Here is a 21,449-nt window from a genome sequence, read left to right as displayed (position 1 = left end):
TGAGACAAGAATGCTAAGTGTACAGATAGATGAGAAGACACCATATCTGTGCTTTTTGAATATGAATTGTCCTCTGTGTTAGTACGTAACATATCAATAATGTATTATGGATTTTAACTTGCATTTCTAAAGGCCATGAATGCCAGCTTAGGCATCTGGCGCCAGTAGAATGAATTTAATCAAAAGATGTGAAAACTTCAAAGAATTGTCTATACTTGTAACTATGAACTATTCTTTGTGTTTAGCAAATAAGTATCAATCACAAGGCAATTAGACCTGTTTTGCCAGGGGTCTCTGCCTACTGTAACCTTGTTTTGTCGAATACGGAAACTGCCTTGTTACTGCCCAATAACGCAATGCTCTGTGATTTCATCCATGCCACAACGACGATGATCTGGCAACGCTGTTGTTTTCAAATTGGGGGAGCTGCATGCTGCATGGTACAGTATGTGTGTGCAGGCGTGTATTGGCTCCTTGCTGTGTCATGGTATAAATGCAAACCAAGGAAGGGGACATAAATCATACCTATCTAAAACAAAATGTGAGGAATTCATCAATCTGATTGGATCCAGCTTACTGGATCACATTATCGGTGAAGTGAAGAAATACAAGTATTATTCTGTTTCATTGGATTCTACTCCAGATATATCTAATGTGGACCAGCTGACTTTGACTGTGCGCTATGTTTTGCTGTCTGGACCAGTTGAAAGATTTGTGAAGTTTTTGGATATGGAAGGTCATAGTGCTGAACAGCTCGCTCAAAGTTTACGTGACTTTTTAAAGGAAAATGACATTGCTATAGAAGACTGCTGTGGTCAAAGTTATGACAATGCCAGCAATGTGAGTGGCAAGTATAGTGGCTTACAAGCACGAATTAAAGAGCTGAATGACTTTGGATTACATTCCATGCTTTGTACATTCACTAAATTTGGTTGGAAAATGTGCTGTTGAATGTTGTCAAGAAACATTAATTTGCTTTCAATTTGTAGAAAGCCTGTACACATTTTCTTTCTGCTTCTACGTATCGGTGGGATCTCCTTTCTGCGGCACTGTCTGATGGTGGTGCTCATTTGTCCATTGTGAAAGGAATGTCAGATACCAGGTGGTCAGCTCGTGCAGATACAACAAAAGCACTTTTACACAGCTTTTCTGCAATAAAACAAGTGACATTTCAAATAACAATGATCAGAAGGCAGAGTGTTGACAACAGGCTCGTGGACTACTTTCAACTATGGTGAAGTTGGAAACAGGAATAATGTGGTCATATTGTGGGATCAAGCATTACAGCGTTTTCAAATGACCAGCACTTCTTTGCAATCTTCTGGCCAAGACTTGAACACAGCTTGTGCACTCTATGAATCCTTGCAGGGATGTATTCAAGCTATGCGGTCTACTTTTTCAGACATTGAGCAAAAAGCCGAGGATCTGACTAAGTGTGAAGATTATCAACAGCAAACTCGAAGAAAACACAAGCAAAATGGAGCATGTGATGATTTCAGTGCTTCCAGCACTCTTGATCCACTTGTTGAACCTCAAACGCCTTCTCAGAAGTTTAAAAGCCAAATATTTCTTGCCATTATTGACAGTTTGCTTTCTGCCCTGTCAAAAAGGCAGAAAGCTTATCTAAAGGTGAATGGTGTTTTTGGATTCCTTCATCAGTTACAGTTGTTTACCTGAAGAGATTGTAAAGAGGTTATCAAATCTTATTAAATCATATCCGGAAGATCTGCAAGAAAGTCTTAATGAAGAATTTGTGCAGTTTACTGAACTGTTGAAAACTAATCTTGCTCCTCATATTTGCGTAAATAAGTCCTTGTAGAGTTATACCATTTGATAACCGACAATTCTTTGAAGTCATATTTTCCAAATGTAGAAAACGCCTTGCACATCTGATTGTCACTCATGGTCACCAACTGCAGTGGAGGATGCTCATTTTCAAAACTGAAAAAGATTAGAAATGAAATAAGGAGCACCATGGGTCAAAACAGATTGAACAATCTCACTCTAATGAGCATTGAACATGAACTTCTGCGTGAAATAGACATTCTCAGTATCATCAACAAATTTGCTCATGCTAAATCTAGAAAATCTAACTTTTAAATTGTAGTTTTGTTACTTTTGACATTTGAAATTGATACCTACATGTAAGTAATACTATTACTGAAGTGTCAGACATTTGTCGTATTATCTGGCTGTACAGCAAATGAAAAAAATGAATTACTTTACTATGCAAGTAAATAATTTATGTTTTAATACACGTGCATTTTTTTAAAATTTAGGGCCCCTTTATAACATATGCTACAGGCCCCACAGTAGCTTAATCCGGCCCTGACACTGACATACGGAATGACAATGTTGTCCTAAAGCTGCAGTAAACCAGATCACAAAGCATTCCAGTGGGTAATAAGAATGGCTTAGCACATCATTAGGACTTGACTACTGGACCTGGAGGCAATCTATAACTCTCGGTGCCTATTGAGTGCTTGTAACGTCATTAAAGACCCATCCCATTCTTGGACACTGTTCCATCTCCTGCCATTTGGTAGGAAATACGGAAACGTAGTCAAGGTAGTAAGACTAAGAAACATCATCCCGAGGACTGTTGTGCAGCTGAATAATGCTCACCATTGGCCTTTGAGTATTGTGGACCATCAAAGTCACTTGTTGCATGTAAATATGGGAATTTTTATAATGTATATTAAGTTGTACCACATACATTGCTTTGCACAGACTGGAGTAGCACAGCAGTCTTGTTGTCATGAGCAATAACAATAAAGTTCTGTTCTGTTCTAAAGAGCCTCCTAACATGCAGCATCACAGCATCAATGCGTGGTACGGACACGGCACTGCAGCGGACAGGAAGGTTCTACAATACCGCCTAACACATCATCAGCACTGGCCTACCTGCCATCAAGGACGTATATACAGAGAGGTGCCAGAAAAAAGGCCAGCAACATTATGAAGTATCCCACCTACCCTGCTATGGTCTGTTTGTCCCACTCCCATCAGGGAGGAGCTCCAATTGGAAGAAAAAGTTTGGGAACCCTTTGCAATTACCTGGTTTTCTGCATTAATTACTCATAAAATGTGGTCTTATCTTCATCCAGGTCACAATAATAGACAAACACAATCTGCCTAAACTAATAACACGCAAACAATTGTTCTTTTCATGTCTTTATTGAACACATTGTTTAATCATTCACAGTCCAAGCTGGGAAAAGTATGTGAACCCTTGTACTTAATAACTGATAGAACTTCCTTTAGCAGCAATAACCTTCACCAAACATTTCCTGTAGCTGCTGATCAGACTTACACAACGGCGAGGAGGAACTTAGACCATTCCTCCATAAAAAACTGTTTCAGTTCATCAATATTTCTGGGATGCATTGTATGAACAGCCTTCTTTCATTCATGCCACAGCATATCAATTAGGTTAAAGTCTGGACTCTGACTTGGTCATTTGTGTTGGAAAAACACAAATTTTCTTTTTAAACCATTCTGTTGTTGATTTACTGTTGTGTTTCAGATCATTGTCTTGTTGATGAACTAACTTCTATTAAGCTTCATGTGACGGACTGCTACCCTGACAATCTGCTGCAAAATGTCTTGATACAATTTCAAATTCATTGTTCTCTCAACGATTGTAAGCTAAGGCAACAAAGCAATCGCAAACCATAATGCTCCTTCCACCATGCTTCACAATTGGGATGAAGTTTTGGTGTACAGTGCTTTTTCCTCCCAACATAGCGGTGTGCATTTCTGCCAAAGATTTCAACTTTTGTCTCATCTGTCCACAGAACATTGTCACAGAGGTATTGTGGAGGTATCCAGGTAGTCCTGTGCAAACTTAAGACGTGCAACAATTTTCATTTGGAGAGCAGTGGTTTCCTCCACGGTGTCTTTCCGTGAACACCATTCTTGTTCAGTGTTTTTCTTATAGTGGACACATGAACAGAGACTTTAGCAAGTTCTACAGGTCTTTTGCTGTTACCCTTGGGTTCTTTTTCACCTCCTTCAGCATTGCCTTCATGCTTTTGGTGTGATCTTTGCAGTATGCCCACTCCTAGTGAGACTAGCAACAGTACTGAATTTCCTCCATTTGTTGACAATTTCTGTGGTGGACTGACGAACTCAGGTCTTTAGAAATGCTCTTGTAGCCTTTTCCAGCTTCATGCATCTCTACATTTCTTCTTCTAAGGTCCTCTGAAAGTTGTTTTGATTGAGGCATATTGCACATAAACAGATCTTTCTTGAAAAGAGCAAGCTCTGTCAGTAGCCTGACTTTATGTGTGTTTTGTATTGGGCAGGGCACCTCTGCAGCCTACTCCTCCAATCTCATCTCATTGATTGGAACTCCTGACTCCAAATGGCTTTTGTCAAAGGCATTACCCCAGAGGTTTACATACATTTCTGAACCTAGACTGTAATTGTTTAAATGGTGTACTTAGTATTCATGAGAAGTACAATTGTTAGTGTGTTATTAGTTTAGGCAGATTGTGGTTTTCTATTACTGTGACTTAGATGAAGGTCAGATCACATTTTATGAGTAATTAATGCAGAAAACCAGGTCATTGCAAAGCGTTCACAAACTTTCTTGCAATTGTATGTAGCATCCACGCCAAGACCACCAGACTTAAAAACAGTTACTTTCCCCAAGCAGTAAGGTTGATCAGCACCTCACCCACTAACCCACACCTCCTCATCCCCACCACCACTTTATCATTTCCTGTCACAGTCACCTTGTGTACAGACACCCCTGTGTATAGCATCATTTTATGGACATACAACCAATCTATCAAAAAAAGCTATATCATTTCATTATATGTATTGTGTTTTAAAATTATGGTGCTCTTCTTGAGTTTTTGTGCTGCATTTACAGTTGTGTACTGGAAATGACATTAAACAATCTTTAATAGAAACATAATACAGCACAATACAGGCCCTTCGGCACACAATGCTGTGCTGAACACGTTCTTACTTTAGAAATTACTTAGGGTTACCCATAGCCCTCTATTTTTCTATTTTCTAAGCTCCATGTACCTATCCAAGAGTCTCTTAAAAGACCTTATTGTATCCGCCTCCACCACAGTCGCCGGCAGCCCATTCCACACACTCACCACTCTCTGCGTAAAAAGAAAAACTACTTACCCCTGACATCCCCTCTGTTATTACCTCCAAGCACCTTAAAACTCTCATGTGAGCCATGTCAGCCCTGGAAAAAGGCCTTTGACTAACCACAAGATCAATGCCTCTGATCATGTTATACACCTCTGTCAGGTCACCTCTCATCCTCTGTCGCTCCAAGGAGAAAAGATCAATCTCACTCAATCTATTCTCATAAGGCATGCTCCCCAATCCCGGCAACATCCTTGTAAACCTCTGCACCCTTCCTATAGTTTCCACATCCTTTCTGTAGTGAAGCAACCAGAACTGAGCACAGTACTCCAACTGGGGTCTGACCAGGGTCCGATACAGATGTAACATTACCTCTCAGCTCTTGAACTCAGTCCCACAGTTGATGAAGGCCAATGCACAGTATGCTGCCTTAACCACACAGTCAACCTGTGCAGTCAGCCCCAAGATCCCTCTGATCCTCCACACTGCCAAGAGTCTTACCATTAATACTATATTCTGACATCATATTTGACCTACCTCACACGTACACGAGAAAATCTGCAGATGCTGGAAATTCAAGCAACACACACAATTATTCATTCTCATTCATTCTCATTCTCATTCTCATTCATTCTCTCTCTCTCTCTCTCTCTCTCTCTCTTTCTTCTCTCTCTCTCTCTCTTCTCTCTCTCTCTCTCTTCTCTCTCTCCCCCCCATCACTCCTTGCCTGCTCTCCATCTTCTTCTAGTGCTCCCCTCCACTTTTCTTTCTCCCGTGTCTCCAGCTTTGTTTTCCTTTGTAGAACACAGCAGGCCAGGCAGCATCTATAGGAAGAGGTACAATCGACATTTCGGGCCGAGACCCTTCATCAGGACTAACTGAAAGAAGAGCTAGTAAGAAATTTGAATGTGGGGGGTGGGGATCTGAAATGATAGGAGAAGACAGGTGGGGGAGGGATGAAGCTAAGAGCTGGAAAGTTGAATGGCGAAAGGAGAACAAAGCTGGAGACAGGGGAGAAAGAAAGGAGGAGGGTAGCACCAGAGGAAGATGGAGAGCAGGCAAGGGGTGAATGTGAGAGGGAAAGAGAGAAAGAAAGAAAGAAAAAAAAGGGGGGATAAATAAATAAATAAAATAGGGGATGGGGTAAGAAGGGGAGGAGGGGCATTAGGGGAAGTTAGAGAAATCAATGTTCATGCCATCAGGTTGGAGGCTACCCAGATGGAATATAAGGTGTTGTTCCTCCAACCTGAGTGTGGCTTCATCTCGACAGTAGAGGAGGCCATGGATCGACATATCAGAATGGGAATGAGACGTGGAATTAAAATGTGTGGCCACTGGGAGATCCTGCTTCCTCTGGCGGACAGAGCGTAGGTGTTCAACAAAATGGTCTCCCATTTTGCGTCGGGTCTCACCAATATACAGAAGGGAGCACCGGACACAGTATATCACACCAGCCGACTCACAGGTGAAGTGTCGCCTCACCTGAATGGACTGTCTAGGGCCCTGAATAGTGGTGAGGGAGGAAGTGTAAGGGCAGGTGTAGCACTTGTTTTTATTTATTTATTCATTTATTATTTCCCCCCTTTCTCTCTCTCTCTCTCTTTCCCTTTCACAATCACTCCTTGCCTGCTCTCCATCTTCCTCTGGTGCTCCCCTCCACTTTTCTTTCTCCCATGTCTCCAGCTTTGTTTCCCTTTAGCCAATCAACTTCCCAGCTCTTAGCTTCATCCCTCCCCCACCTGTCTTTGCCTATCATTTCGGATCTCCCCCCCCCCCCACCTTTCAAATCTCTTACTTTCTCTTCTTTCAGTTAGTCCTGACGAAGTCTTGGCCCGAAATGTTGACTGTACCTCTTCCTATGGATGCTGCCTAGCCTGCTGTGTTCTACCAGCATTTTGTGTGTCACCTCACACTTAACTAGGTTGAACTCCATCTGCCACTTCTCAGCCCAGTTTTGCATCTGATCAATGTCCCGTTATAACCTCTGATAGCCCTCCACACTTCCCACAATACCCCCAACCCTTGTGTCATCAGCAAATTTACTAACCCATCACTCCATTTCCTCATCTAGTTCATTTATAAATATCACAAAGAGGAGGGATCCCAGAACAAATCCTTGAGGCACTCCATTGGTCACCAACCTCCATTGAGAATATGACCTGTCTACAGCTACTCTTTCCCTTCTGTGGGCAAGCAATTCTGGATCCACAATGCAAGGTCCCCTTGGATCCCGTGCCTCCTTACTTTCTCAATATGCCTTGCATGGGGTACCTGAAATCCATATATACTACATCTACTGCTCTACCTTCATCAATGTATTTAGTCACATCCTCAAAAAATTCAATCAGGCTTGTAAGGCACGACCTGCCTTTGACAAAGCCATGCTCACTATTCTTAATCATATTATGTCTCTCCAAATGTTCATAAATATTGCTTCTCAGGATTTCTCCATCAACTTACCCAGCACTGAAGTAAGACTCACTGGTCAGTAATCTCCTGGGCTATCTCTACTCCCTTTCTTGAATAAGCAAACAACATCTGCAACTCTCCAATCCTCTGAAACCTCTCCCATCCCCATTGATGATGCAAAGATCATTGCCAGAGGCTCAGCAATCTCCTCCCTCGCCTCCCACAGTAGCCTGGGGTATATCTTGTCCGGTCCCAGTGACTTATCCAACTTGATGCTTTCCAAAAGCTCCAGCACATCGTCTTTCTTAATGTCTATATGCTCAAGCTTTTCAGTCTGCTGTAAGTCATCCCTATAATCACCAAGATCTTTTTCTGTCGTTGAATACTGAAGTCAGGTATTCCATACACACTCCGGTTCCATACACACTTTTCCACTGTCACACTTGATTTGCCCTATTCTCTCACATCTTATCCTCTTGCTCTTCACCTACCTGTAGAATGCCTTGGGGTTTTCCTTAATCCTGCACGCCAAGGCCTTCTCAAGGCCCCTTCTGGCTCTCCTAATGTCATCCTTGAACTCCTTCCTGCTAGCCTTATAATTTTCTAGACCTCTATCATTACTTAGTTTTTTTGAACCTTTCGTAAGCTCTTCTTTTCTCCTTGACTAGATTTACAACAGCCTTTGTACACCACGTTTCCTGTACCCTACCATCCTTTCCCTGTCTCATTGGAACTCCACGGAAATATCCCCTGAACACTTGCCACATTTCTTCCGTACGTTTCCCTGAGAACATCTGTTCCCAATTTATGCTTCCAAGTTCCTGCCTGATGGCCTCATATTTCCCCTTAATCCAATTAAACGTTTTCTTAACTTGCCTGTTCCTATCCCTCTCCAATGCTATGGTAAAGGAGATAGAATTGTGATCACTATCTCCAAAATGCTCTCCCACTGAGAGACTTGACACCTGACCAGGTTCATTTCCCAATACCTGATCAAGTACAGCCCCTCTTGTAGGCTTATCTACATACTGTGTTAGGGTACCTTCCTAAACACACCTAACAAACTCCACCCCATCTAAACCCCTTGCTCTAGGGAGATGCCAATCAATATTGGGGAAATTAAAATCTCCCACCACAACACCCCTGTTATTATTGCATCTTTTCAGACTCTGTCTCCCTATCTGCTCCTCGATCTCCCTGGTACTATTTGGTAGTTCATAAAAAAACACCCAGTAGAGTTTTTGACCCTTTCCTGTTCCTAACTTCCACCCACAGAGACTCAGTAGACAATCACTCCATGACTTCCTCCTTTAATCTTGTAAATGTGTGGGTTGAAAAGTTAATTACCCCTAGTTGTAGATGAATTGGATGTAGGGGTTGTGGAAGTCAATGTAAAATAATTTAAATTTGTTATACATTAGAAGTAATGTATAACTGATTAATAAGTGAAAAAGAATTATTTAATGACTTGGAATAGTTTTCCAGTCAAAGATCTTGAATTGATTTATATCATATTATGAATCTATTAGATCAAGTTGAAGTTCAGTTTATTGTACATATGTATACTGCCAAATGAAACAGCATTCCTCTGGACCAAGATGCACAGTACATATGCTCCAGTTTCCTCCCACAGTCCAAAGATGTACCGCTTAGTAGGTTAATAGATTGTCTTCTGATTAGGCTAGGGTTAAATAGGTGGATTGCTGGACTGTGTGGCTCATTGGGCTGGAGGGGCCTGTTTTGTGCTTTATCTCTAAATTAAATAAATAAATACATGCACAACACAAGTTATATGATGGTAAAAATGACGATATGGTTGTCTTTAAACCTTGTGTGGTGTGCTTTTGAATTCTGCAAAAAAATTATATATGCTGTCATTCTTTTTCTCTTTCAGCCATTCCACCCTCTTGTAAACTTGGAATGTTCCCAAGACCTTCAGCCATTCCTCTGTGCAATGTATGCTCCGATTTGCACTGAATATGGGCGTGTTACCTTGCCATGCCGTAAGCTGTGTCAACGGGCATATGTGGAGTGTCATAAACTAATGGAAATGTTTGGTGTAACGTGGCCAGAAGAGATGGAGTGTGTAAAGTAAGCAAACTTTAATCCTTCTGAACCAAAATAAAAAGAAAACAACAGAAATGATAGAAAACGTTGGAGTTTTTCCAACAGATCTGAAAATTTCTGATGGGAAGATGAAATGTATGACTGAATAAAAGATCTTGCCCCAAAACTTTTGCCAGTTTGTTTTTCTTTTTTGCCTGACGTATGGGCTTTTACAATGGTTTCGTTTCACTTCAGGTTTTGACCATATTAGTTTGTTTAGCAATAATCTAGTTCATTTGAGATTTGTACCTTTTATTTCAGGTGCTGTCAGATGCACTGATCTTGTTCACTTGGTATTTGCATAATAGGAAAATGCATATTTGTAAAACTACCATTACAGGCTTACTAGCATCCTACCTGTGGATTTTATTTTATGGTCATTTGGGTCTTGGCATGTTACAATACATAAAGTGTCACTGTGTCAGTTTTGTCTTTGGGAAATATGTGGCTTTAAAGTCTGAGGTAGGCAGGAGAGAACTATTCCAAGCGATAATCGCCACACGCACCACTTCTTCCACATTGAGTGTAAAAGTGTCCTTCAAAGAATTGACACTGTCATCTTTCCATTAGTTCTGTACCCAGGAGAATTGCTGAATTTTGTTTTCAATGATAGAAATTGTTTTTCTCAGTAGTTAATTTTCAGTTTGCGAAACAGACCTGACTTTCATACAACACACATCAAAGTTGCTGGTGAACGCAGCAGGCCAGGCAGCATCTCTGGGCAGAGGTACAGTCGACGTTTCGGGCCAAGACCCTACATCATGACTAGCTGAAAGAAGAGCTAGTAAGAGATTTGAAAGTGGGAGGGGGAGATCCAAAATGATAGAAGACAGGAGGGGGAGGGATGGAGCCAAGAGCTGGACAGGTGATTGGCAAAAGGGATATGAGAGGATCATGGGACAGGAGGCCTAGGGAGAAAGAAAAGGGGGAGGGGGGAAAAAAGCCCAGAGGATGGGCAAGGGGTATAGTGAGGGGGACAGAGGGAGAAAAAGGAGAGAGAGAAAAAGAATGTATGTATATAAATAAATTATAGATGGGGTACAAGGGGGTGGTGGGGCATTAGCAGAAGTTTGAGAAGTCACTGTTCATGCCATCAGGTTGGAGGCTACCCAGACGGAATATAAGGTGTTGTTCCTCCAACCTGAGTGTGGCTTCATTTTTACAGTAGAGGAGGCCGTGGGTAGACGTATCAGAATGGGAATGGAACATTGAATTAAAATGTGTGGCCACTGGAAGATCATGCTTTCTCTGGTGGACAGAGCGTAGGTGTTCAGCGAAACGATCTCCCAGTTTTCTTTCATACATGTGCCGATTTGCACTAGGTTAAGACCAGGCAATTGTTGAGAATAATGAAAAGGGCAGAAACTCTTATTCCACAAATTACCTTGGAATAGGGGATTGCATAGTATGTTTTGAACTGAATTACAATGATGAGGGAAATAAAGCACCATACATCTTGCTGGTAAACTGGATGGAAACAGAATTATCATTTTTCTGGTAGTTTTGTGATCATGGTATTCTGGACTATTTATAACAACCTGTCTCAACCATTAAGCTACAAAAGACATGAAGTCAACAAAGTTCCATTGCCATATTATTTTGTGACACATGAGGCCAGATCTGGTTGTGCTTGTCTTCTGCCTGTCTTGCTCATCCTCTAAGTTTGATACGAAGGTTATTGCCTGCATACCGAAAATTGGCAGATTAGGGAGTTGGTCTTTACACCCACACATGCTGATACAATGAGAGAAGAAAACATAGCCCAACAGTGAGGGGAAGACGCCTTGCATTTACTAAGGACAGATGGGTATGAGGTTGAGCCCAGTGAGACCTGTAGTCGATGGACCCATCTGTTAATAAAGCCATGACCAGTTTGGGAAGTCATGCCCATAATAGATTGACGGCCATGGAGGTGGAAATCACCTCCAATTCACTATCTGCATAGCTATTCAGATCTCTTGTAACCCTTGGGTTCTTCAAACTTCCTAAATACACACAAATTTGTTAATTTTAGCTAATATACCTCCAAATGGATTTTTTTAAAAATCAGAAATCAATGTATTTAGTGGGAATTGCGTGCCATACATAAATTAGACACTAAGTCTTGCATTTTATTTTTAATGCTCCACAGGTTTCCAGATTGTGATGAAGGGTATCCACGGCAAGCTGACTCTGTTTTGGATGGTGACCCCACAGAAGAAGCCCCAATGGCTGTTCAGAGAGACTATGGCTTCTGGTGCCCAAGGGAATTGAAAATCAATCCAGAACTTGGCTACTCCTTCCTTGGAGTCACAGATTGCTCACCCCCTTGCCCAAATATGTATTTTAGACGTGAAGAACTATCCTTTGCCAGGTACTTCATTGGGGTGATATCCATTGTCTGCCTGTCTGCCACACTCTTTACTTTCCTCACGTTCCTCATTGATGTGAAACGGTTCCGCTATCCAGAGCGCCCGATCATCTTTTATGCAGTCTGTTACATGATGGTTTCCTTGGTGTTTTTTATTGGCTTTCTTCTTGAGGACACAGTTGCCTGCAACAGAAATGATCCTTCTGTTTACAAAGCATCGACAGTAACACAAGGTTCCCACAATAAGGCATGCACTATCCTGTTTATGGTACTGTACTTCTTCACAATGGCCGGCTCCGTGTGGTGGGTCATCCTCACCATAACATGGTTTTTAGCTGCTGTTCCCAAATGGGGCAGTGAGGCAATAGAGAAGAAAGCCCTGCTGTTCCATGCAAGTGCCTGGGGGATCCCAGGAACACTCACCATCATCCTCCTTGCCATGAACAAAATCGAAGGGGACAACATCAGTGGTGTGTGCTTTGTTGGACTATACAATGTTGATGCACTACGATATTTTGTCTTGGCTCCGTTGTGCCTGTATGTGGTGGTGGGAGTTTCCTTGTTACTCGCTGGTATAATATCACTGAACCGCGTGCGGATTGAAATCCCATTGGAGAAAGAGAACCAGGACAAGTTGGTGAAGTTCATGATCCGTATTGGTGTGTTCAGCGTTCTGTACCTTGTACCACTCCTTATTGTGATTGGATGCTATTTTTATGAGCAAGCGTTCCGTGCTGTTTGGGAGACAACATGGATTCAGGAGCGATGTCGTGAATACCACATTCCCTGCCCTTACCAGGTATGCACTTCAGCAAAGTCCCCCAAGGCAGTTTGATCTGAAGGATCAAAGGGAAGGTGGCACATTGGATTGACTGAATGAGAGAAAGCAAAGATGAACAGTCAGCGGGAATATTAGTGACTGAGCATGTTGTATGCACTGATATTCCTCAGGGTTCATATTTGAGTGATATGCTCCTTGTGAGATTCCTTGTTGATGTCATTTATATTTCTTAAGTATTGTTCTGTTGGTACCAACACTAGTAACATGCTTTACCGTGAGGAGGAATGTTCTGGGCTATACACGGGTATCATTGGACTAGATATGTGAGCAAAAATATTTGCAAATCGAATACAAAATGGCAAACTGAGAAGTAATGCATGATCACTATTGGTGTGTTTGGCGTTCTCTACTTTGAACCACTTCTTATCGTAGTTGGATGCTGTTTCTATGAGCAAGCGTTCTGTACTGTTTGGAAGGCAGCATAAATTGGGGAGGGCAAAAAGGGCAAGGGAAAATGTGATGCGGTGCAGGATCCCAAGAAGTGTAGAGGAACAGAGCCTTTTGGAGTGCGTGTCCACAAATCCCTGAAGATTGGTGACGATAGGAGTCGTATAAAATGATAAGATGCATAGATAGAGTGAACAGCTTGCCAAGGCAGACATGACTAATAACGATTATTTTAATAATTGGATAATCGCAGAAATTGGTACCATGGTAGCATTGCAATTAGAGTGACACTGATAACAGCTCAGAGCGTTGCAGAGTTCAGAGTTCATTTCCGGCACTGTTCTGTAAGGTCCTCCCAATGGAATCCATGGGTTTTCCCCAGATGCTCCGGTTCCCTCCCACGATCCAGAGATGTAACTTGGACCATCAGCCTCTGCTTTAAATATACTCAATCACTTGGCCTCCACAGCCATCTGTGACAATGAATTCCACAGATTCGCTGCTCTCTGGCTAAAGAAATTCCTCCTCTTCTCTGTTCTAAGTGGATATCCCTCTACTCTGAGGCTGTGCCATCTGATCCTAGACTCGCCCATTATAGGAAACATCTTCTCCACATCCACTCTATCTAGCCCTTTCAATATTTGATAGGTTTCAGTGAGATCCTCTCCTCATTCTTCTAAACTCCAGCAAGTACAGGCCCAGAGCGTTCAAACACCCTCATATGTTAACTCTTTCACACCCTGAATTATTGTAGTAAACCTCCCCTGGACCCTGTCCAATGCTAGCACATGTTTTCTTAGATAAGGGACTCAAAGCGGTTCACTATTCTCCAAGTACTGTCTGACCAATGTCTTATAAAGCCTCAGCATCGCATACTTGCTCTTATTTTGCAGTCTTCTCAAAATGAATGCTAACATTGCATTTGCCTTCCTTACTACCGACTCAATCTGCAAGTTAACCTTTAGGGAATCCTTCACGTGGACTCCCAAATGCATCTCTGGTTTTTGAATTTTCTCCCTGTTTAGAGAATAGTCTACAACTTTATTCCATCTGCCACTTTGCCAATTCTCCCAATCTGTCCAAGTCCTTCTGCACACACTGTTTCCTCAACACTTCACCTATCTTCATATCATCTGCAAACCTGGGGACAAATACATCATTTCAGTCATCTAAAGTGTTGGCATATAACGTGAAAATAAGCAATCCTAACACCGAAACCTGTGGAACACCGTTCGTCACTGGCAGCCAACCAGAATAGGCCCCCTTTAATCCCACTCTTTGTCTCCTGCCAGTTAGCCAATCTTCTATCCATGCTAACAAGAGGCATTCTGCAGATGCTGGACATTCAAGCAACACACATCAAAGTTGCTGGTGAACTCAGCAGGTCAGGCAGCATCTCTAGGAAGAGGTACAGTCGACGTTTCAGGCCGAGACCCTTCGACCCTTCGTCAGTCCTGAAGGGTCTCGGCCTGAAACGTCGACTGTACCTCTTCCTAGAGATGCTGTCTGACCTGCTGCGTTCACCAGCAACTTTGATGTGTGTTGCTTCTATCCATGCTAGTATCTTTCCTGTAATACCATGGGCTCTTAATCAGCAACATATGCGGCACCTTGTGAAAAGCCTTCTGAAAATCCAATTAAACAACACCCATTGACTCTCCTTTGTCTATCCTGCCTGCTGTTTCCTCAAAGAATTCCAATAGATTTGTCAGGCAAGCTTCTCCCTTAAGGAAACCCTCATGACTTTGGCCTACTTTATCATGTGTCTCTAAGTACCCTGAAACCTCATCCTTAACAATTCCCAAATCTTCCCAACCACTGAAGTCAGGCTAGCTGGCCTATAATTTCCTTTCTTCTGCCTCTCTTTCTTCCTTGAAGAGTGGAGTGACATTTGCAGTTTTCCAGTCCTCCAGAACTATTCCAGAATCTAGTGATTATTAAAAGATCATTACTAATGCCTCCAGAATTTCTTCAGATACCTCTTTCAGAGCACTGGTGTGTAGTCCATCTGGACAAAGTGATTTTTCTACCTTCAGACATTTTAACTTCCCAAGCATTGCTTACTTAGTAATAGCAATTACACTCACTTCTGCTCCCTGATATGCTCAAATTTCTGGCATACTGCTAGTGTCTTCTAAGTGAAGACTGATGCAAAATGCTCATTAGATTTGTCTCAAGCAACACACATAAAAATTGCTGGTGAACACAGCAGGCCAGGCTGCATTTATAGGAAGAGGTACAGTCGACGTTTCAGGCCGAGACCCTTCTGTAATCTCTTGCTATCTCTTCTTTCAGTTAGTCCTGACGAAGGGTCTCGGCCCGAAACGTCGACTGTACCTCTTCCTAGAGATGCTGCCTGGCCTGCTGCGTTCACCAGCAATTTTCATGTGTGTTGCTTGAAATTCCAGCATCTGCAGATTTCCTCGTGTTTGCGTATTAGATTTGTCTGCCATTTCTTTGCTCTCCTTTACTCCAGCAGCATTTTCCAGCAGTCCATTTACCAGTCTTGCCTCTCTTTTACCCTTTAGATACCTGCAAACTTTTAGTATCCTCTTTTATATCATTGGTTAGCTTGCCTTCATATTTCAACTTTTCTCTGCTTATGGTTTTTTAGTTGCTTTCTGTTGGTTTTTAAAAGCTTCCCCATTGTCTAACATCCACTAATTTTTGCTATTTTGAATGCCCTAAGACCATAAGATGCAGAAGCAGAATTAGGCCATTTGGCCTGTCAAATCTGCTTTGTCATTTCATCGTGTCTGATCCAATTTTCCTCTCAGCCCAATGTCTTGCCTTCTCCCCGTAGCCCTTCATGCCCTGACCAATCAAGAATCCATCAACCTCTGCCTTAAATATACCTAAGACTTGGCCTCCATAGCTGCCTACAGCAACTAATTCCACAGATTCACCACTCTGTGGCTAAAGAAATTCCTCTCCATCTCCATTCTAGAAGAATGCCCCTCTATTTTGAGGTTGTGTCCTGTGGCCATAGATGCTCCCACCATAGGAAACATTCTTTCCTCATCCACTATCAATGCCTTTCACCATTCGGTAAGTTTCAATTAGGTCACCACTCATTCTTCTAAATTCCAGTGAATCCAGGTACAGAGCTATCAAGCGCTCTTCAAATGACAAGCCGTTTAATCCTGGTATCATTTTCGTAAGTCTCCTTTGAACTCTCTCCAGTTTCAGCACATCCTTTCTAAGATAAGGGGCCCAAACTACTCAACAGTGCTTTTATATTCTAGTCTTCTGTAAATGAATGTTAACATCCCATTTGCCTTCCTCAGCCCAGATTCAACCTGCAAATTAACCTTTAGGGAATCCTGCACAAGGACTCCTAGGCCCCTTTGCACCTCAGCTTTTTGTATTTTGTCTCCATTTAGAAAATAGTTAAACCGTTCATTTCCACCAAAGCGCATAACCATGCACTTCCCGGCACTGTATTCCATCTGCCATTTCTTTGCCCATTCTCCTAATCAGCCCAAGTCCTTCTGTAGCCAATCTACTTCCTCAAAACTGCCTGCCCCTCCACCTGTCTTAGTATCATCTGCAAACTTTGCAACAAAGCCATCAATTCCATTATCCAAATCAACTGACATAATGTAAAAAAATTTGGTCCCAACACAAACCCCTGTGGAACACTGCTAGTCACCAGCAGCCAACCAGAAAAGGCTCCCTTTATTCCCATTTTTTTGCCTCCTGTCAATCAGCTACTGCTTTATCTATGCTAGAATCTTTCCTGTTAATACCATAGGCTGGTAGCTTGTTAAGCAGTCTCATGTGGTACCTTGTCAAAGGCCTTCTGAGTACACAACATAAACTGATTCTCCTTTGTCTACCCTGCTTATTATTTCTTCAAAGCATTCTAACAGATTTGTCAGGCAACATTATCCCTTGAGGAAACCATGCTGACTACAGCCTATTTTATCATGTGCCTTCAAGTACCTTAAAATCACATCCTTAACAATTGACTGCAACATTTTCCCAACCTCTGAGGTCAGACTAACTGGCCTATAATTTCCTTTCTTCTGCCTCTCCCTTCTTGGCCAGTAGTTTGCAGTTTTCCAGTCTTCTGGAACCATTCCAGAATCTAGTGATTCTTGAAAGATCGTTACTAATGCCTCTTCAATCTCTTCAGCCACCTCTTTCAAAACTCTGGGGTGTACACCTTCTGATTCAGGTGACTTCCCTGCCTTCAGACCTTTCAGTTTCCCAAGAACCTTCTCCCTACTAATGGTAACCACACATTTCACGATCTTGACACCTGGAACTTCCACTATACTGCTAGTGTCTTCCACAGTGAAGACTGATGCAAAATACTTATTCAGTTTGAATGTCAATTCCTTGTCCAACATTACTCCCTCTCTAGCATTGTTTTCCAGTAGTCTGATATCCACTCTTGCTTCTCTTTTACACTTTATATGTCCGAAGAAACTTTTCATGTCCGCTTCAATATTATTGGCTAGCTTACTTTCCTATTCCATCTTTACCTTAATGACTTTTCTCATTGCCTTCTGTTGGTTTTTTAAAAACTTGCCCCTAATTCTCTTAACTTCCCATCATTTTTGCTCTATTATATGTCCTCTTTGGTTTTTATGTTGGCTTTAACTTCTCTTGTTAACTATGGTTGTGTCATCTTTCCTTTTTCAGTACCTCCTCTTTGGGATATATATATCCTATGCCTTCTGAATTGCTTCCAGAAATTTCAGACTTTGCTGCTCTGCCCTCATCCCTGCCTGTGTTCTTTTCCAATCAATTCTGGCCAACTCCTCTCGTGCCTAAGCAATTCCCTTTACTCCTCTGTAATACTGATACATTTGGCTTTAGCTTCTCCTTCTCAAATTTCAGGGTGAATTCAATCATATGATCACTTGCCCCTAAGGGATCTTTTACTGTCAGCCCTCATTAATCAATTCTGGTTCATTGCATAACACCCAATCCAGAATAGCTGATCCCCTAGTGGACTCGTCCTCCATTTAGAATTCTTCTTCATCTTTGGGATGTATTTATCCTGCATTTTCTGAATTGCCCCCAGCATCTTCAGCCATTGTTGTCCTACCATTATCCCTGCTATGTCCCCTTCCAGTCAACATTGGCTAGCTCTTCCCTCATGCTCTGTAATTCCCTTTACTCCACTGTAGTACTGATATGTCTGACTTCACCTTCTCTGTCTCTCAAACTGCAGAGTGAATTCTATCTTATGACCACTGGCTCCCAAGGGCTACTTTACCTTAAACTCTCGAGTGTTCATGAGGTGACACTGATTTGATAACAGACCACAGCGAATTTTGTATTAGTAATTCCACTATCAGAGCAATGACGAAAAGCCTCAAACTGTAATCCTCTGCAGTTAATAGCACTTTTCATTGTTTGTGCAATTCTATCATGCAACAGCACAACTGTTTTCAGTATTTCTGTTTTGCTGTTCCAGTTCCATATGTCAAGAAGTCAGAAAAATTATGACATAATAAGAGTCCATTCAGCCCACGTCCTTGCCAAAGTAAAGCCACCTGATCTATCCCCTCTTTCCATTTCCAGGTCCAAAGTCGTGCAACTATAGATCTCCAAGTAAACATCCAAGTACTTAAATATGAGGAAAAATTTATCTCTACCACCATACGATCAGTCCCACTCTCTTGCCTTGTCCCCCGGATAAGAGTAGCAAGAGTTTTGGACTGATTGTATGAAAAAGTTCTCAACTCGCCAGATCCTACCATTTATTTTGTATCTATGCCCGTGGTTTTAAATACTTAGATAAGGTGTATCAATCTTTGTTGTTTATCTACCCAGGCCCCTTATAATTTTATGCATATCATTTTAGGCCTCCATTCAACCCCAGTATGAAGAGCTACAGCCAAAGTATTGTTTCTTCATATCTAAAATATTCAAATTCTGGCAAGTTGTTTTTTTTGCATCCTCCCTAGTAATGTGACCAAAGCCTTATTCAGCACTCGGTGCTCTATGCTGTTCTAGCATCACTTCTCTGGTTTTGTATGTTGTGGCTGACAAAAGGAAAACATCTTGCTAAGCTGTTAACTCTCTCAAGGTAACACAAGTGAGCCGTCCTGATCTTATACTCTTCCTGATGAAGTACCTGATGGCTCTGGTGGTTGGCATCCCATCCGTGTTCTGGGTCGGCAGCAAGAAAACCTGTTTTGAATGGGCCAGCTTCTTCCATGGGCGCAAGAAGAAAGAGTGAGTTTGCTCCTGTCATTTGTCAACCTTTTTATCAACCAAGAAATGGCAGCATCAGAAACAAGCTGTGTGTGTGTGTGTGTGTGTGTGTGTGTGTGTGTGTGTAAGTAAGTAAGTAAGTGTACTTACACTTACTTACTTCCTCCAATCACCTTAAAATTTGCCCCTTGTATTAGTTTTTTCAGCTATGGGATAAAGTCACTGGGTATCCGTTCAACCTATGCCTCTTATCATTTTGTACACTTTTAGATACTAGCAATACCCAGTTTATTTTTTAAATGCACCTTGCCATATTCTTTATGACAATGAATAAGACCATTTGGCCCATAGTCTATCATTTCAGAGACCAATCTAGTTTCTAATTTCCCCTGTAATTATTCCCACTTTCTGATCAGTTTTACCATCATCATATACTTCAGACAAATTACAGAGCGGTCAGTTAAACTACCAACCCACATTTGTTTGGGATGTTGAAGAAACTGGAGGAAATCCACACAATATGATGGGCCAGGATTAAATCTGGGTTGCTGGAGCTATAAGTCAGCATCACAGTTAGGTATGGCACTTTGGTTATCCTTGATTAGGAATGTAACACACTCAATTAAATGCAGTTCATTAATTCTCTGTAAATCAATTTCTGAATCATTCACTATTGCTGGAGCAGCTAATAATAGAAATGGAGCCTCACTCAATCATTTAAGTTGCTGAAAGGGTTCTTAGATTTGACATTCACTTACGTGCAGTGAGCTCACATATAATTAATCCATAGAGCTACTGAAGCAGGGCTGAAACAACTCCAGGGCCTGTTAAATCAATCCAGGAATCAGGTCAGATGTGCTTGGAAACTTAGAATATTTTCTGTTCTAGAGTCATTAAGATACTGGTGAACAAACATGCACTGTGAAATATTTTAGCTTTCAACAATTTTGAGGAGGTGGAGGCAAATACGACTGAGGCATTGAAGAGGCTCTTGGATAAGCAGATGAATGTGCGAGGAATAGAAGAAAATGGGCCTTGTGTAGGCAGAAGGGATTAACACAGAAACACAGAAAACCTAAAGCACAATACAGGCCCTTCGGCCCACAAAGCTGTGCCGAACATGTCCTTGCCTTAGAAATTACCTTGGGTTACCCACAGCCCTCTATTTTTCTGAGCTCCATGTACCTGTCCAGGAGCCTCTTAAAAGACCCTATCGTATCCGCCTCCACCAATGTCGCGGCAGCCCATTCCACACACTCACCACTCTCTGCGTTTTAAAAAAAAAACTTACCCCTGACATCTCCTCTGCACCTACTTCCAAGTACCTTAAAACTGTGCCCTCTCGTGCTAGCCATTTCTGCCCTGGGAAAAAGCCTCTGACTATCCATATGATCAATGCCTTCTCATCAGGTCACCTCTCATCCTCCGTCGCTCCAAGGAAAAAAGGCCGAGATTACTCAACCTATTCTCATAAGGCATGCTTCCCAATCCAGGCAACATCCTTGTAAATCTCCTCTGCACCCTTTCTATAATTTCCACATCCTTCCTATAGTGAGGCGACCAGAACTGAGCAAAGTACTCCAAGTGGGGTCTGACTAGGGTCCTATATGGCTGCAACACTACCTCGCAGCTCCTAAACTCAATCCCACGATTGATGAAGGCCAATGCACCGTATGCTTTCATAACCATAGAATCAACCTGCTCAGCAGCTTTGAGTGTCCTATGGACTCAGACACCAAGATCCCGCTGATCCTCCACACTACCAAGAGTCTTACCATTAATACTATATTCTGCCACCATATTTGACCTACCAAAATGAACCACCTCACACTTATCTGGGTTGAAAGCCATCTGCCGCTTCTCAACCCAGTTTTGCATCCTAACAATGCCCCGCTGTAAACTCTGACAGCCCTCCACACTATCCATAACACCTCCAACCTGTCATCAGCAAATTTACTAATCTATCCCTCCACTTCTTCATCCAGGTCATCTATAAAAATCATGAAGAGTAGGGGTCCCAGAACAGATCCCTGAGGCACATCACTGGTGACCAGTCTCCATGCAGAA

General features: G+C 42.1%; 1 protein-coding gene across 6 annotated transcripts in view; it reads left to right on the top strand.

Annotated features, from left to right (window-relative positions):
* Positions 1-21,449, top strand: part of LOC140193913 (frizzled-3) — a 100,508-nt gene that overhangs the window by 58,745 nt on the left and 20,314 nt on the right. For 5 of the 6 annotated variants that reach the window (XM_072251076.1, XM_072251077.1, XM_072251073.1 and 2 more), the window contains 3 exons: positions 9,419-9,615; positions 11,762-12,779; positions 19,255-19,403. In XM_072251076.1, coding sequence (XP_072107177.1) covers positions 9,419-9,615; positions 11,762-12,779; positions 19,255-19,403 — 1,364 coding nt within the window. Of the gene's footprint in view, positions 1-9,418; positions 9,616-11,761; positions 12,780-19,254; positions 19,404-19,822; positions 19,908-21,449 lie in introns of those variants that run through there. The other variant, XM_072251078.1, reaches the window with a different exon arrangement.

The sequence above is a fragment of the Mobula birostris genome, chromosome 2 (assembly GCF_030028105.1).
Source record: "Mobula birostris isolate sMobBir1 chromosome 2, sMobBir1.hap1, whole genome shotgun sequence".
NCBI classification, from domain to species: domain Eukaryota; kingdom Metazoa; phylum Chordata; class Chondrichthyes; order Myliobatiformes; family Myliobatidae; genus Mobula; species Mobula birostris.
Note: the sequence above shows the minus strand (reverse complement) of the source record. Positions and strands in the feature narration are given on the sequence as shown.